Source organism: Notolepis coatsorum, assembly GCF_963971535.1.
Source record: "Notolepis coatsorum genome assembly, chromosome: 11".
In the NCBI taxonomy this organism is placed as follows: Eukaryota; Metazoa; Chordata; class Actinopteri; order Aulopiformes; family Paralepididae; genus Notolepis; species Notolepis coatsorum.
In genome coordinates this window covers 123672715-123690817 of record NC_140175.1, presented here as the reverse complement: position 1 = coordinate 123690817, position 18103 = coordinate 123672715, and the positions used below count along the sequence as shown (strand labels likewise).

At 43.9% G+C, this 18103-nt stretch overlaps 1 protein-coding gene across 1 annotated transcript in view; it reads right to left on the bottom strand.

The window, feature by feature from the left end:
• eeig1b (estrogen-induced osteoclastogenesis regulator 1b) overlaps positions 1 to 18103 on the bottom strand; it is a 127959-nt gene that overhangs the window by 42188 nt on the left and 67668 nt on the right. Inside the window, exons 6-8 of the mRNA XM_084324354.1 lie at positions 16647 to 16693; positions 2819 to 2982; positions 2113 to 2217 (exon numbers count right to left, since the gene is read on the bottom strand). Coding sequence (XP_084180480.1) covers positions 2113 to 2217; positions 2819 to 2982; positions 16647 to 16693 — 316 coding nt within the window. The remainder of the gene's footprint in view (positions 1 to 2112; positions 2218 to 2818; positions 2983 to 16646; positions 16694 to 18103) is intronic.

Below are 18103 nucleotides of genomic sequence, written 5' to 3'. Positions count from 1 at the left end.
GGAGAGGAGAGGAGAGGAGAGGAGAGGAGAGGAGAGGAGAGGAGAGGAGAGGAGAGGAGAGGAGAGAGAGGAGAGGAGAGCAGAGGTGAGGAGAGGAGAGTAGAGGTGAGGAGAGGAGAGCAGAGGAGAGGAGAGCAGAGGAGAGAGCAGAGATGAGAGGAGAGGAGAGGAGAGAGAGGAGAGGAGAGGAGAGGAGAGGAGAGGAGAGGAGAGGAGGGGAGAGGTGAGGAGAGGAGAGGAGAGGAGAGGAGAGCAGAGCAGAGCAGAGCAGAGGAGAGAGCAAAGAGGAGAGGAGAGGAGAGGAGAGGAGAGGGGAGGGGAGAGGAGAGAGAGGAGAGGATGGGGAGGAGAGGATAGGAGAGGAGAGGTGAGGAGAGGAGAGCAGATGTGAGGAGAGATGAGGAGAGGAGAGGAGAGAGGAGAGGATAGGGGAGGGGAGGGGAGGGGAGGGGAGGGGAGGGGAGAGGAGAAAAGAGGAGAGGAGAGGAGGGAGGAGAAGAGAGGAGAGGAAAGGAGGGAGGAGAGGAGGGAGGAGAGAGCAGAGGAGAGAGCAGAGGAGAGGAGGGGAGAAGAGAGGAGAGGAGATATTAGTTGCGGAGAGGAGAAGGGAGAGGAGAGCGAGGAGAGGAGAGGAGGGAGGAGAGAGCAGAGGAGAGGAGAGAGCAGAGGAGAGGAGGAGAGAGGAGAGGAGAGGAGAGGAGAGGAGAGGAGAGGAGAGGAGAGGAGAGGAGAGGAGAGGAGAGGAGAGGAGAGGAGAGGAGAGGAGAGGGAAGGAGAGGAGAGAGAGGAGATATTAGTTGATTTGATCCACAGCTGCAGTATCTGTCCACACATGAGCATAAACTATTGTTGGCACATTCACTAGCTAAACTAGACTCAATTCAATTCAATTCAATTCAAATGGCTTTATTGGCATGACGTACTTCTACATGTTGCCAAAGCAATATTAAACATAAACATGGATTACAAACAGATATAAGTACATACAAAATATCATCGTAAAATAAAACATCAAGTATTACGGCGTAAACATGTCAGGTGACTGTCACTCACTGTCCCTCAGTTTGTGGCAGGCAGCAACATATGCTGCTGCTAGCTCACAGCTTGTTGAGTCCTCCCCTAGTAGGACTGGTCGTTTTTCTGTATCTGGTAGTGCGAGAAAGCCTTTTTTTATTAATTCAAATTTTTTTAAATACGTTTCTCTAATATCTTTATATTTTTCACATTTGGTGAGGAAGTGCAACTCAGTTTCAGGCTCACTGAGGATGGAATGACAGCACAGCCTTTGCTCTGCAGGAAGCCAGGTTTTCCTGTGCCTCCCCTTTTCAACAGCGAGGCTGTGCTCACTCAGTCTGTATTTTGTCAAGGTTCTTTTTAGTTGTTGATCAGTCACCATGCTCAAGTAATCTGCTATGGTGTACTGTCGATTTAGAGCCAGATAGCACTGCATTTTGCTCTGTGCTTTTGTTTGTGTTTTCCAATAGGTGATGTAGTTTTGTTTAACTGCTTTAGAAGACCAGATATAAAACTAGACTCTCTCACACTGCTGTAGAAGACCAGATATAAAACTAGACTCTCTCACACTGCTGTAGAAGACCAGATATAAAACTAGACTCTCTCACACTGCTGTAGAAGACCAGATATAAAACTAGACTCTCTCACACTGCTGTAGAAGACCAGATATAAAACTAGACTCTCTCGCACTGCTTTAGAAGATCAGATATAAAATCCTGGATGACTCAACCCTGAATTCTTCAAGGCCTTTTCGAAATGAATGTCCCCAGTGCTGCTTGTCGCAGTTTAACGAGGCCTACCACTCACCTTTAATCAGGCATCTGTATCACTTCTACTAGAGGAGGACCCTAAGGAGCCAGGTTTGTATTCACCCGTCAGCCATGGATACCAAGCTGTTAGCTAAGAGGCTTGCCACGCGACTGGAAAGGGTTTGCTCGTCAATTATTCAGTATATTGAGAAGGTCGTGACCTCTGACTTCTGAAGGGTTGAGTGTATTGAGAAGGTGCTGACCCCTGACCTCCTGCAGGGTTGAGTGTATTGAGGAGGTGCTGACCCCTGACCTCCTGCAGGGTTGAGTGTATTGAGGAGGTCCTGACCTGAGATCTTGCTGTGCTGGCTGGCGTAGCTGTTGTTCCGCGCGTGTCCGCTGTGGAACACCTCGTCGTGGCTGGGAAGAGGCTGCTCCCCGTCCTCCGGCAGACCTGGAGCCCAGACACACATCGTTCAACTGTTTTTTTTTTTATCCACTTTTTCTCCCATTTTTCTATATTTTCTCCCATCCCAATTTCGTATCATCCAATTCAACCCTCCCCTGTCACGAACGCTGTTTCTTGCCTCCCACAAGCCGGCTGCAATGTGGACTAAGTCATACATAGCACAAGTCCCCTCCGGTACTTGAGGTAACAGCAGTCGCATCTTTTCACCTGCGCAGCTCGATCTCTCAGTGTCGAGGAGTAACGCGTGGGAGGCTCACGCTGCCCCCGACACTTCCTGATTCTACTGCGCAGGCGCACCAACCGACTTGTAGGAGTCGCTTGTTCACAACGTTCGATCCCCACCCTTCAGTTTCCCTCCCCGTAATACGGCCAATGTATATTACTGCGGACGACCAGCTAAACTGAAAACAATGTGGAGAGCTGGATTCGAACACGCGAATCCTAGCGTCTCCACACTGGTGGCGAGTGCCTTGCCCACTACACCACCTAGCCGCCCCCTCAACTGTTATTATCTATTCATGTTCAATTGTATTTGTTTCTTATTCAGATCGGTTACAAAATCACCCTCACAGCAGGTCATCGTTACCTGAGCTGAGCAGCGATGGTTGTCTGGGTTTGAGTGGGCGGCTTCCTGCTGTGCTGCCCCCTGGTGGAGACAGGGTGTCAGCGCCGGTGCCCCCGCCCTTACAGGCCAGCTGCAGGGTGGGGTCCTGGCCTCGCAGGGAGACAGATTTAGCCGTGCTGGGGGCCCTACGGGGTTAAATAAACATCATATATTAATATACACTGTCCACACATAAAACAATGCCCTTTTCCATGACAACATTATCAAGATTCCATGGAAGCCATTTAGCTGTACTAAAGGTGATGCCATCATCACGGACCCTAAACCAGTGGGTAGATGGGGCCCCGTTGTGTCCACTGTGTTCAGAGACAGCAACGCTGAGGCACATTATGTCAGGCTATATGAGTTATCATATACCAGCCTAGTTCATCAGAGTCATCATATACCAGCCTAGTTCATCAGAGTCATCATATACCAGCCTAGTTCATCAGAGGAGTCATCATATACCAGCCTAGTTCATCAGAGTCATCATATACCAGCCTAGTTCATCAGAGGAGTCATCATATACCAGCCTAGTTCATCAGAGGAGTCATCATATACCAGCCTAGTTCATCAGATGAGTCATCATATACCAGCCTAGTTCATCAGAGTCATCATATACCAGCCTAGTTCATCAGATGAGTCATCATATACCAGCCTAGTTCATCAGAGTCATCATATACCAGCCTAGTTCATCAGAGTCATCATATACCAGCCTAGTTCATCAGAGGAGTCATCATATACCAGCCTAGTTCATCAGAGGAGTCATCATATACCAGCCTAGTTCATCACATGAGTCATCATATACCAGCCTAGTTCATCACATGAGTCATCATATACCAGCCTAGTTCATCAGATGAGTCATCATATACCAGCCTAGTTCATCACATGAGTCATCATATACCAGCCTAGTTCATCAGAGTCATCATATACCAGCCTAGTTCATCGGAGTCATCATATACCAGCCTAGTTCATCAGAGGAGTCATCATATACCAGCCTAGTTCATCAGAGGAGTCATCATATACCAGCCTAGTTCATCACACGAGTCATCATATACCAGCCTAGTTCATCAGATGAGTCATCATATACCAGCCTAGTTCATCAGATGAGTCATCATATACCAGCCTAGTTCATCAGATGAGTCATCATATACCAGCCTAGTTCATCAGAGGAGTCATCATATACCAGCCTAGTTCATCAGAGGAGTCATCATATACCAGCCTAGTTCATCAGATGAGTCATCATATACCAGCCTAGTTCATCAGAGTCATCATATACCAGCCTAGTTCATCAGATGAGTCATCATATACCAGCCTAGTTCATCAGAGGAGTCATCATATACCAGCCTAGTTCATCACACGAGTCATCATATACCAGCCTAGTTCATCAGAGGAGTCATCATATACCAGCCTAGTTCATCAGATGAGTCATCATATACCAGCCTAGTTCATCACATGAGTCATCATATACCAGCCTAGTTCATCAGAGGAGTCATCATATACCAGCCTAGTTCATCAGAGTCATCATATACCAGCCTAGTTCATCAGATGAGTCATCATATACCAGCCTAGTTAATCACATGAGTCATCATATACCAGCCTAGTTCATCAGAGGAGTCATCATATACCAGCCTAGTTCATCAGAGGAGTCATCATATACTGTACCAGCCTAGTTCATCACATGAGTCATCATATACCAGCCTAGTTCATCAGAGGAGTCATCATATACCAGCCTAGTTCATCAGAGGAGTCATCATATACCAGCCTAGTTCATCAGATGAGTCATCATATACCAGCCTAGTTCATCAGATGAGTCATCATATACCAGCCTAGTTCATCAGAGGAGTCATCATATACCAGCCTAGTTCATCAGAGGAGTCATCATATACCAGCCTAGTTCATCAGAGGAGTCATCATATACCAGCCTAGTTCATCAGATGAGTCATCATATACCAGCCTAGTTCATCAGATGAGTCATCATATACCAGCCTAGTTCATCAGAGGAGTCATCATATACCAGCCTAGTTCATCAGAGGAGTCATCATATACCAGCCTAGTTCATCAGATGAGTCATCATATACCAGCCTAGTTCATCAGAGGAGTCATCATATACCAGCCTAGTTCATCAGAGGAGTCATCATATACCAGCCTAGTTCATCAGATGAGTCATCATATACCAGCCTAGTTCATCAGAGTCATCATATACCAGCCTAGTTCATCAGAGTCATCATATACCAGCCTAGTTCATCAGAGGAGTCATCATATACCAGCCTAGTTCATCAGATGAGTCATCATATACCAGCCTAGTTCATCAGAGTCATCATATACCAGCCTAGTTCATCAGAGGAGTCATCATATACCAGCCTAGTTCATCAGAGGAGTCATCATATACCAGCCTAGTTCATCACATGAGTCATCATATACCAGCCTAGTTCATCAGAGTCATCATATACCAGCCTAGTTCATCACATGAGTCATCATATACCAGCCTAGTTCATCAGAGTCATCATATACCAGCCTAGTTCATCAGATGAGTCATCATATACCAGCCTAGTTCATCAGAGTCATCATATACCAGCCTAGTTCATCAGAGTCATCATATACCAGCCTAGTTCATCAGAGTCATCATATACCAGCCTAGTTCATCGCATGAGTCATCATATACCAGCCTAGTTCATCAGAGTCATCATATACCTGCCTAGTTCATCACATGAGTCATCATATACCAGCCTAGTTCATCAGAGCCATCATATACCAGCCTAGTTCATCAGATGAGTCATCATATACCAGCCTAGTTCATCAGAGGAGTCATCATATACCAGCCTAGTTCATCAGAGTCATCATATACCAGCCTAGTTCATCACATGAGTCATCATATACCAGCCTAGTTCATCAGAGTCATCATATACCAGCCTAGTTCATCGCATGAGTCATCATATACCAGCCTAGTTCATCACATGAGTCATCATATACAGCCTAGTTCATCAGAGTCATCATATACCAGCCTAGTTCATCAGAGGAGTCATCATATACCAGCCTAGTTCATCAGAGTCATCATATACCAGCCTAGTTCATCACATGAGTCATCATATACCAGCCTAGTTCATCACATGAGTCATCATATACCAGCCTAGTTCATCAGAGGAGTCATCATATACCAGCCTAGTTCATCAGATGAGTCATCATATACCAGCCTAGTTCATCAGAGTCATCATATACCAGCCTAGTTCATCACATGAGTCATCATATACCAGCCTAGTTCATCACATGAGTCATCATATACCAGCCTAGTTCATCAGATGAGTCATCATATACCAGCCTAGTTCATCAGAGTCATCATATACCAGCCTAGTTCATCACATGAGTCATCATATACCAGCCTAGTTCATCAGAGTCATCATATACCAGCCTAGTTCATCAGATGAGTCATCATATACCAGCCTAGTTCATCACATGAGTCATCATATACCAGCCTAGTTCATCAGAGTCATCATATACCAGCCTAGTTCATCAGATGAGTCATCATATACCAGCCTAGTTCATCAGAGTCATCATATACCAGCCTAGTTCAGTCATCATATACCAGCCTAGTTCATCAGATTAGTCATCATATACCAGCCTAGTTCATCAGATGAGTCATCATATACCAGCCTAGTTCATCACATGAGTCATCATATACCAGCCTAGTTCATCACATGAGTCATCATATACCAGCCTAGTTCATCACATGCGTCATCATATACCAGCCTAGTTCATCACATGAGTCATCATATACCAGCCTAGTTCATCAGATGAGTTATCATATACCAGCCTAGTTCATCAGAGTCATCATATACCAGCCTAGTTCATCACATGAGTCATCATATACCAGCCTAGTTCATCAGTCATCATATACCAGCCTAGTTCATCAGATGAGTCATCATATACCAGCCTAGTTCATCAGATGAGTCATCATATACCAGCCTAGTTCATCACATGAGTCATCATATACCAGCCTAGTTCATCACATGAGTCATCATATACCAGCCTAGTTCATCAGAGGAGTTATCATATACCAGCCTAGTTCATCACATGAGTCATCATATACCAGCCTAGTTCATCAGATGAGTCATCATATACCAGCCTAGTTCATCAGATGAGTCATCATATACCAGCCTAGTTCATCACATGAGTCATCATATACCAGCCTAGTTCATCACATGAGTCATCATATACCAGCCTAGTTCATCAGAGTCATCATATACCAGCCTAGTTCATCACATGAGTCATCATATACCAGCCTAGTTCATCACATGAGTCATCATATACCAGCCTAGTTCATCAGAGGAGTTATCATATACCAGCCTAGTTCATCACATGAGTCATCATATACCAGCCTAGTTCATCACATGAGTCATCATATACCAGCCTAGTTCATCACATGAGTCATCATATACCAGCCTAGTTCATCACATGAGTCATCATATACCAGCCTAGTTCATCACATGAGTCATCATATACCAGTGAAAGTGTTAACCTTATGTAGTGTGGTAGTGAAAGTGTTAACCGTATGTAGTGTGGTAGTGAAATGTTAACTTGTGGGGAAAAGGAACTAAAAATAATTGATGGCAATGAAAACCTGACTTGTCTAGAGATGCCATAGAGATGCACATTTCATGCATATAGACTAGTACATGCACGCACACACACACACACACACACACACACACACACACACACACACACACACACACAGGCACGTGCACACATAGAGGCCAAGGGGTGCTTGAGCACCTGCCTTTTTGAGCAACATCAAAAAAGTGCCCTTTTTGAAAATAGATTTTTTTTTCTTTTTTTTTTACCGTTACGCATACTGCCCTTCCAACTGAAAAATGTCAGGATAGAATCAAAATATTAGGTAAAGAGAGAGAGATGCCCCGTATTCCATTGCAGTTTGCATGGCCTCCTCAGCGTGCCTCTTCACGGACCTATATTTTATGCATAGCGTGGGTGGTGATGATGATGATGATAGAAACCGCTGTGGCGCATACAGTTGAATGCTGGTATTACACTCATTGAGGGACACGAAGAAGTCAAGTCCGATGGGATTTGGGAATCTCAAATACAAATCGGGATTGGAATTAAAAATGCATTTATATTAAACAATACAGAATATACAGCACTTCTTGGGGTCTGTAGGGTAAGCACTTATTACCTCCCCCCTGAACATTTATGGAGATGTATGGGCCTTTTAAGTCAGTGATAAAAGTGTCTTTCAAGGATAAGTGAGCTCCTGCACTGATTATTATAGTTCAATATTCAATATTTGATCACCAAAACCCCCCAAAAAGCATAAAAAGGGGGCCCCCCGCCCGAAAAGGGCCCTTAAAAATCGTGTGACATGGCTTGGTTTCATGTTTTGAGGTACCTTCAATTATCTGTAAATAATACATACATACTGTATCTAAATTAGCCCTTTCCTGTGTGAGGATCATAATCACTGATATTATAGATGGAAATAGATGAAATATTATTGTCCCTGAGGGCAAGTTGTGTTGTTGTCTTGAGTATCAATGAAATACGTTGCACGCTCAGCGCTGTGGAATGAAGGAAATGCGTGTCCCTATCCCTGCGGAAAACAAGTTACTTAACGTTACACAGGTCACGCTATGCATGCTTAGCTTGCTAACGTTAAGATAGCAGTGTAACTTAAAGTCAATGTTCAATGTTCAGATTCAGCGTCATGAAACCGTGATGAATTGCCAGCGAGCGTTCGTCTTCAGCACAGTGTCCACCGAAGTGTATAGTGAAAACAACAACAGCCATCGCGTCCTATAATGATAATGATAATAAGTTGTTTGTTATTTTCTTTGAGTTTCCCTATTGAATGAATTTACTTCTTATGCCATTAGGTTGCAATAAATTCACTCGAACGAAATTCGTTCGCTCATCAAATTCGTGACATTCTAAATGTGTTTTAATGTTGATTCATTTAATGACAATACACCCGCGGACTCGCGTTTTTTGATGACAGCCTTTTTAATTTTAATTTATCTTTTTTATATAGACACTGCGTTTGTCACAAGTTACGTTGCTATAACTTATAACATTAAGATAAAGTGTATTAATTAACATTGTTCTTCTCTCTGCTAATAAAGGAGAGCGTGTGTCTGTGTGTGTTTCAACACCTCGATAAGTACCTGTACTTAATACGCGGACAGACCACACCCAGCTAAATGCCCTCGGCTGTAGTTTTTCCACAGTATTGAGAGACAATACTTGTCGAACTATATAACAATAATTACCTCATTTACAAGTTGTATTTAAGTTTGCAAATGAGGGCAAATAAGGGAACATATTAATGACATTTCAGAGATGTAAAAAAAACAAGATTTCGTTTTTTTTCGATTTTCTGAAGAGCAAGAAATTTTTTCGTTTCCTGACACTGTTTCTCCCCGGATCAAATCGGGTTTGGTCACGTCGAGTCACATATGGGGCTCAGTTCCTGCCTAAATGTTTTGTAGAATTCCGAGGGGAATCCGTCGCTACCTGGTGATTTACTACTCTTTGCCCTACTGATCGCATTCCAAACTTCCTGTTCTGTGATTTCTGCATTTAATATTTCATTCTGTTCCTTCCCTATTGATGGTAAATCCAATTTTTCTAAAAATAATTCTATCTCCTCTTCTCCTGCCGCTATCGGTTGTGTATATAGTTTCCTATAATATTCTTCAAATGTCTTCTCTATTTCCGCTGGCACTCTCAGTATTTTGTTTGTGTTTGTGTCCCTTATTGTGTGTATTGTGTTTATTTTTTGTTGTGTCCTAATTCGTCTAGCTAACAGTCTGGTCGCTCTCGGTCCCCCTTCATAGTATGTCTGTTTCATGTATCTAGCTTTCTTCTCTATTTCTTTGTTTATATTTCCTCTAACTTCCTTGACCTCTCTAAGTGTCTTCTGGTTCTTTGAGCTTTGGTGTTCTTTCTCTAATTCTTTCAGTTTCTTTATCAAGTTCTGGTATGTCTCTATTCTAGCCTTCTTGAGTAATGCCGTCTTTGCTAACAATTTTCCCCGTATTACTACCTTTAGTGCATCCCATAAAATGTTTGGATCTACCTCCCTATTATCGTTCTCTTCAATATATCTAATTATGTCTTCCTTCACTTGGCTAACCAAACCTTTGTTTTTTCAATAGTCCTACATTCAGTCTCCAAACTGTATTTCTCTGTCTACTTTTAAGATTTACTGTCAGATATATTGCGCTATGATCTGAAATATCCATCACTCCTATCCTGCATTCTTCCACCCTATATCTGTCCCCTGTTGTCATGAGAAAATAGTCTATCCTTGAATATGTTGTGTGTGGGTGTGAATAGTGCGTGTATTCTCTATCTAGTGTGTTCATTGCTCTCCATATGTCTATGATATGATTCCTAATTCTGACATTTGTATATTCATATATTTGCTAATGTTTGTCCTCCATTTCTTTGTGCTAGTCGTGTCTATGTCATAGTTCAGTACTACATTGAAATCACCTGTACAGATCAGGACCCCCTCCCCTTCCAACGCTATGATATCAAAGATCGCTTCAAATAGATATTTCTCACTGTCTGGTGGAGCATATACATTTATTAGTGTTACCATTTGACCTTCCATTTTCCCCTTGACCAACACATACCTTCCCTCTTTGTCCCTTATTTCCCTGATAATTTCAAATTTCACTGTGTTCTTAATTAGTATAGCTACTCCTCTTCTAAGGTTCTGTTTAAAAGAACTATAGAACAGATTTTCATACCCGAATCTCATGTAATCACATGTAATAATATTGTTAAGTGTATGTAATAATATTGTTAAGTGTATGTAATAATATTGTTAAGTGTATGTAATAATATTATGTGTATGTAATAATATTGCTATGTGTATATACTAATATTGTTATGGGTATGTAATAATATTGCTATGTGTATATACTAATATTGTTATGGGTATGTAATAATATTGCTATGTGTATATACTAATATTGTTATGGGTATGTAATAATATTGCTATGTGTATATACTAATATTGTTATGGGTATGTAATAATATTGTTAAGTGTATGTAATAATATTGTTAAGTGTATGTAATAATATTGTTAAGTGTATGTAATAATATTGTTAAGTGTATGTAATAATATTATGTGTATGTAATAATATTATGTGTATGTAATAATATGATGTGTATAATACTAATATTGTTATGTGTATAATACTAATATTGTTATGTGTATGTAATAATATTGCTATGTGTATATATATACTAATATTGTTATGGGTATGTAATAATAGTATGTGTATGTAATAATAATAGTGTTTTGTGCAGGGTTGTACACTGCGATGATCTCGTCGCAAATTGCCCCTTAATTTGGCCGTTGCGAGTTGGAAATATTATTTGGGAGCAACGTTGCGAGTTGTGATTTCAACCCTTCATTCGCATTTCACTCCTAAATTAATCCATACAAATTGGATACATTTTTTAAAAAACATTAGCCTACAACCAAGGCTGTACAGTAGACACAATGTCGTGGTGCTATGAAAGAATCTGTCGGCAATGAATGAACTTACTGCGATCACAGATAGCCTGAGTGAAAAAAAAGATTTGCGTGTGGAGTGAATCTAGGTCACGCTATATACTTGGTACTTGTAGTCTATCGTGCGATTAAAGACCATGTCCCTATCTGCGTAGTCTATACATCCAACACCAAATCCCATAATTCCTAGCAAAACGAAACTGAATGTGGCCTCTCTTCCTTTCAATATGGACTATTGCATCGCCAAAGAAGCACCTCATTTCAATACATTTAAGATGCAAATTTTGCTCTGCAAGAACAACGGAGTGGATATCAGTCCATCTTATGACAACCACGTCCGATGTGGAGAGATGATAAGATGATGATGATTGACGTGATGATGTGATGATTGATTGACGGGGAGTCGGACACGGACACTTCTAACGTTCAGGTTCAGCCATCGATTTGGTGAGTAGTAGTAGCCCACTATTAGGACGTGAAATACTGTCTACTTAAATTTATAAAATATCAACCTATCTATCTATCTAATAATGAGACAATATGCAAATAAGATAATACTATTAATTGTCACGGTCACAGTGTCCTCGTATATGAAATGAAAGTGGCTTGCAACTTTACTGGCTGTCACAAACTGTTTATTTCTCGTTTAGCATAGTATTACATTCCACTTCTATAAACAATCAAAGTCCTACCGTAAGAGCCTCATACGGGTCAATTAAACCTTTTTGATTAGTCTTTCCTTCGAGCTAAGTTGTACTGAACATTTCACTGTCAAAATCGCAAATGTAAATAAGGTTGCGTCGCAACACGGTTTTCAAAATAAAGGTCACATATACAAATACCTCTCAATTCTTACTAAAAAAAAGTCCCGGATATACATAAACATTAATTGGCATAGATCTCTATAAACGGCCCAACACATTGATCACTTTAGGCACACACTGAAACCAGTAACATCACAAATATGAAGCAGGTAATTACCCATACAAATAATAAACCTTTCATGGGGTTATTTACAATAATAATTAATTTGATTTCTAAAGCACTTCATTGTGAAACAAATGTATGCAGAGTTTCTTGTCCTCCTGATTAATGCAATGGTGTGTGTGTTGTGGTGATCTCATTCAAGGAGCACTACACAAGCGCGCGCACACACACACACACACACACAGTTTGTTGTTTTTGTTCTATTAGTGATTTACACACTTTCTCGGTTGGTTCATTATAAAAGATGCAAACCTGAAAACAAACGCACTTAAATGTTAAATAAAAGGACCACAGTAATGAGGCAGGAGGAACATATTTTTTTAATAATGGTAAAATTGTTATTTAAAAATTTGCCCCTAAAAAATATTGCCCCTAGTGAAAAAGCTTAGCGTACAGCCCTGGTTTTGTGTATGTAATAATATTGTTATGTGCATGTAATAATGCTCACCAGTTAAGATATTCTGGAAAGATGTGACCCAACAATTATCAAAACTCGTATCTTGGAATATACCTGTACACCCCTCTGTATTACTATTGAATGGTGTTTTTGAGTTTGCAGTACATCCACAGCTAAAGAGATTGGTTTTATCGGGTATCACAGTGGCTAAAAAGCTGATAGCATCACGCTGGTTTCAACCGGAAAAAATGTGCCGGAAAATTTGGTTTCTTACATATCTCGATGTGATTTATCAAGAAATATCTACAGCAAGAATTCTGGGTCTCAATGAATCCAAAATGACAATGTGGTTAGAAGTGGTGGAGAGAATAAAAGCTAGCTTATAATGGTAGTGTCTGGTTAGGAGCGAAGGATAATGGAGGTACTATCCAAAGAGGGGTCCGGGAGGGGGGGGTTCGAGCTGGAGCATATGTGTGTAGGTTTTTAGATAACAGGTATTAGGGGTATATCCTGTATAAGACATTGGTATAAATGGTAATTTCGTTGGATATACACTGTGTATTAATGCTTGTGTATCTTATCGTGTGTTGTCATGTTTGTTTATATGTGTGTTTAAAAAAAAAAAAAAAAAAAATCCTTTGCCTGTTACCCTTCGAGGCAACCTTTTGTCCTCTCACCAGGTCCTTTTGTCCTCTCACCAGGTCCTGTTGTCCTCTCACCAGGACCTCTTGTCCTCTCACCAGGTCCTTTTGTCCTCTCACCAGGTCCTCTTGTCCTCTCACCAGGTCCTGTTGTCCTCTCACCAGGACCTCTTGTCCTCTCACCAGGTCCTGTTGTCCTCTCACCAGGTCCTCTTGTCCTCTCACCAGGTCCTCTTGTCCTCTCACCAGGTCCTCTTGTCCTCTCACCAGGTCCTGTTGTCCTCTCACCAGGTCCTTTTGTCCTCTCACCAGGTCCTGTTGTCCTCTCACCAGGACCTGTTGTCCTCTCACCAGGTCCTCTTGTCCTCTCACCAGGTCCTCTTGTCCTCTCACCAGGTCCTCTTGTCCTCTCACCAGGTCCTCTTGTCCTCTCACCAGGTCCTCTTGTCCTCTCACCAGGTCCTTTTGTCCTCTCACCAGGACCTTTTGTCCTCTCACCAGGTCCTCTTGTCCTCTCACCAGGTCCTCTTGTCCTCTCACCAGGTCCTATTGTCCTCTCACCAGGTCCTGTTGTCCTCTCACCAGGTCCTTTTGTCCTCTCACCAGGTCCTCTTGTCCTCTCACCAGGTCCTTTTGTCCTCTCACCAGGTCCTTTTGTCCTCTCACCAGGTCCTCTTGTCCTCTCACCAGGACCTGTTGTCCTCTCACCAGGTCATTTTGTCCTCTCACCAGGTCCTTTTGTCCTCTCACCAGGTCCTCTTGTCCTCTCACCAGGTCCTCTTGTCCTCTCACCAGGTCCTGTTGTCCTCTCACCAGGTCCTCTTGTCCTCTCACCAGGTCCTCTTGTCCTCTCACCAGGTCCTGTTGTCCTCTCACCAGGACCTGTTGTCCTCTCACCAGGTCCTCTTGTCCTCTCACCAGGTCCTCTTGTCCTCTCACCAGGTCCTTTTGTCCTCTCACCAGGTCCTGTTGTCCTCTCACCAGGACCTGTTGTCCTCTCACCAGGTCCTCTTGTCCTCTCACCAGGTCCTCTTGTCCTCTCACCAGGTCCTTTTGTCCTCTCACCAGGACCTTTTGTCCTCTCACCAGGTCCTCTTGTCCTCTCACCAGGTCCTCTTGTCCTCTCACCAGGACCTTTTGTCCTCTCACCAGGTCCTTTTGTCCTCACCAGGTCCTCTTGTCCTCTCACCAGGTCATCTTGTCCTCTCACCAGGTCCTCTTGTCCTCTCACCAGGTCCTCTTGTCCTCTCACCAGGTCCTTTTGTCCTCTCACCAGGTCCTTTTGTCCTCTCACCAGGACCTTTTGTCCTCTCACCAGGTCCTCTTGTCCTCTCACCAGGTCCTTTTGTCCTCTCACCAGGACATGTTGTCCTCTCACCAGGTCCTTTTGTCCTCTCACCAGGTCCTTTTGTCCTCTCACCAGGTCCTTTTGTCCTCTCACCAGGACCTGTTGTCCTCTCACCAGGTCCCTTTGTCCTCTCAGCAGGTCCTTTTGTCCTCTCACCAGGACCTTTTGTCCTCTCACCAGGTCCTCTTGTCCTCTCACCAGGTCCTCTTGTCCTCTCACCAGGTCCTCTTGTCCTCTCACCAGGTCCTCTTGTCCTCTCACCAGGTCCTTTTGTCCTCTCACCAGGTCCTTTTGTCCTCTCACCAGGACCTCTTGTCCTCTCACCAGGTCCTTTTGTCCTCTCACCAGGTCCTCTTGTCCTCTCACCAGGTCCTCTTGTCCTCTCACCAGGTCCTCTTGTCCTCTCACCAGGTCCTCTTGTCCTCTCACCAGGTCCTCTTGTCCTCTCACCAGGTCCTCTTGTCCTCTCACCAGGTCCTCTTGTCCTCTCACCAGGTCCTTTTGTCCTCTCACCAGGTCCTCTTGTCCTCTCACCAGGTCCTCTTGTCCTCTCACCAGGTCCGTTTGTCCTCTCACCAGGTCCTTTTGTCCTCTCACCAGGTCCTCTTGTCCTCTCACCAGGTCCTCTTGTCCTCTCACCAGGTCCTCTTGTCCTCTCACCAGGTCCTCTTGTCCTCTCACCAGGTCCTTTTGTCCTCTCACCAGGTCCTCTTGTCCTCTCACCAGGTCCTCTTGTCCTCTCACCAGGTCCTTTTGTCCTCTCACCAGGTCCTCTTGTCCTCTCACCAGGTCCTTTTGTCCTCTCACCAGGTCCTTTTGTCCTCTCACCAGGTCCTCTTGTCCTCTCACCAGGTCCTCTTGTCCTCTCACCAGGTCCTTTTGTCCTCTCACCAGGTCCTTTTGTCCTCTCACCAGGACCTCTTGTCCTCTCACCAGGTCCTGTTGTCCTCTCACCAGGACATTTTGTCCTCTCACCAGGTCCTCTTGTCCTCTCACCAGGTCCTCTTGTCCTCTCACCAGGTCCTTTTGTCCTCTCACCAGGACCTCTTGTCCTCTCACCAGGTCCTCTTGTCCTCTCACCAGGTCCTTTTGTCCTCTCACCAGGTCCTTTTGTCCTCTCACCAGGACCTCTTGTCCTCTCACCAGGACCTCTTGTCCTCTCACCAGGTCCTTTTGTCCTCTCACCAGGTCCTTTTGTCCTCACCAGGACCTCTTGTCCTCTCACCAGGTCCTCTTGTCCTCTCACCAGGACCTCTTGTCCTCTCACCAGGTCCTCTTGTCCTCTCACCAGGACCTCTTGTCCTCTCACCAGGTCCTCTTGTCCTCTCACCAGGTCCTTTTGTCCTCTCACCAGGTCCTTTTGTCCTCTCACCAGGTCCTTTTGTCCTCTCACCAGGACCTGTTGTCCTCTCACCAGGTCCTTTTGTCCTCTCACCAGGTCCTTTTGTCCTCTCACCAGGTCCTTTTGTCCTCTCACCAGGTCCTCTTGTCCTCTCACCAGGTCCTCTTGTCCTCTCACCAGGTCCTTTTGTCCTCTCACCAGGTCCTTTTGTCCTCTCACCAGGTCCTTTTGTCCTCTCACCAGGTCCTGTTGTCCTCTCACCAGGTCCTTTTGTCCTCTCACCAGGACCTGTTGTCCTCTCACCAGGACCTGTTGTCCTCTCACCAGGACCTGTTGTCCTCTCACCAGGACCTGTTGTCCTCTCACCAGGCCGTCATTGAAAATAAGAATTTGTTCTTAATTGATCTGCCTGGTTAAATACAGGTTAAAAAAAAAAAAAAAAAAAAAAAAAAATCAAATGTAGGTATAGATGGTATGGTGTTGAGCAGTTGGACCTAATGGTCAGCAGGGGGCAGTACACACAAAGTTATGGGGGGGAGCAACAACTCACGTTTTAAAGCAGGGATCTCCTGACAGGAGTGTCATTCCGATGGTGACCTGCGGGGGAGCAGACACATTACTAACTGCAGTGCTGACAGACAGGTTCCTAACTGCAGTGCTGACAGACAGGTTCCTAACTGCAGTGCTGACAGACAGGTTCCTAACTGCAGTGCTGACAGACAGGTTCCTAACTGCAGTGCTGACAGACAGGTTCCTAACTGCAGTGCTGACAGACAGGTTCCTAACTGCAGTGCTGACAGACAGGTTCCTAACCAAAATGATAATAAGGGCATTTTTCCATAAATTCAGAAATAATTTAATTTAATTTCAAACCTATTCGAAAGGCAACTAAGGTTTCCCTCATTTACACGTTGAGTTAATTTACATTTAGTAATTTTTCACATACAGTTACAGAAATAAGCAATCATAAATAAAGCATAACGAATCACACAGCATATTATGAAGACAACGAGACAAGGGTCGACAAAAGCAGGGATAACAATCAATTAAAACACGTACAGCTTGATTGACAAAGGTTGGAGATCAAAGTTTTAAACTCTGCAACAGAGGGGAGAATATCAACCTTTAACACTGTTGGAGTTCATTACAGCTAGAGGGGCGTCATAGCAACATGCAGATTTACCCTGTTTAGAACAAACTCAGGACCGGACCAACCAGTACAGTGGAACCTTACAAACTCAGGACCGGACCATCCAGTACAGTGGAACCTTATAAACTCAGGACCGGACCAGCCAGTACAGTGGAACCTTACAAACTCAGGACCGGACCAACCAGTACAGTGGAACCTTACAAACTCAGGACCGGACCATCCAGTACAGTGGAACCTTACAAACTCAGGACCGGACCATCCAGTACAGTGGAAACTTACAAACTCAGGACCGGACCATCCAGTACAGTGGAACCTTACAAACTCAGGACCGGACCATCCAGTACAGTGGAACCTTACAAACTCAGGACCGGACCATCCAGTACAGTGGAACCTTACAAACTCAGGACCGGACCATCCAGTACAGTGGAACCTTACAAACTCAGGACCGGACCATCCAGTATAGTGGAACCTTACAAACTCAGGACCGGACCAGCCAGTACAGTGGAACCTTACAAACTCAGGACCGGACCATCCAGTATAGTGGAACCTTACAAACTCAGGACTGGACCATCCAGTACAGTGGAACCTTACAAACTCAGGACCGGACCGGCCAGTACAGTGGAACCTTAAAAACTCAGGACCGGACCAGCCAGTACAGTGGAACCTTACAAACTCAGGACCAGACAAGCCAGTACAGTGGAACCTTACAAACTCAGGACCGGACCATCCAGTACAGTGGAACCTTACAAACTCAGGACCGGACCATCCAGTACAGTGGAACCTTACAAACTCAGGACCGGACCAGCCAGTATAGTGGAACCTTACAAACTCAGGACCGGACCATCCAGTACAGTGGA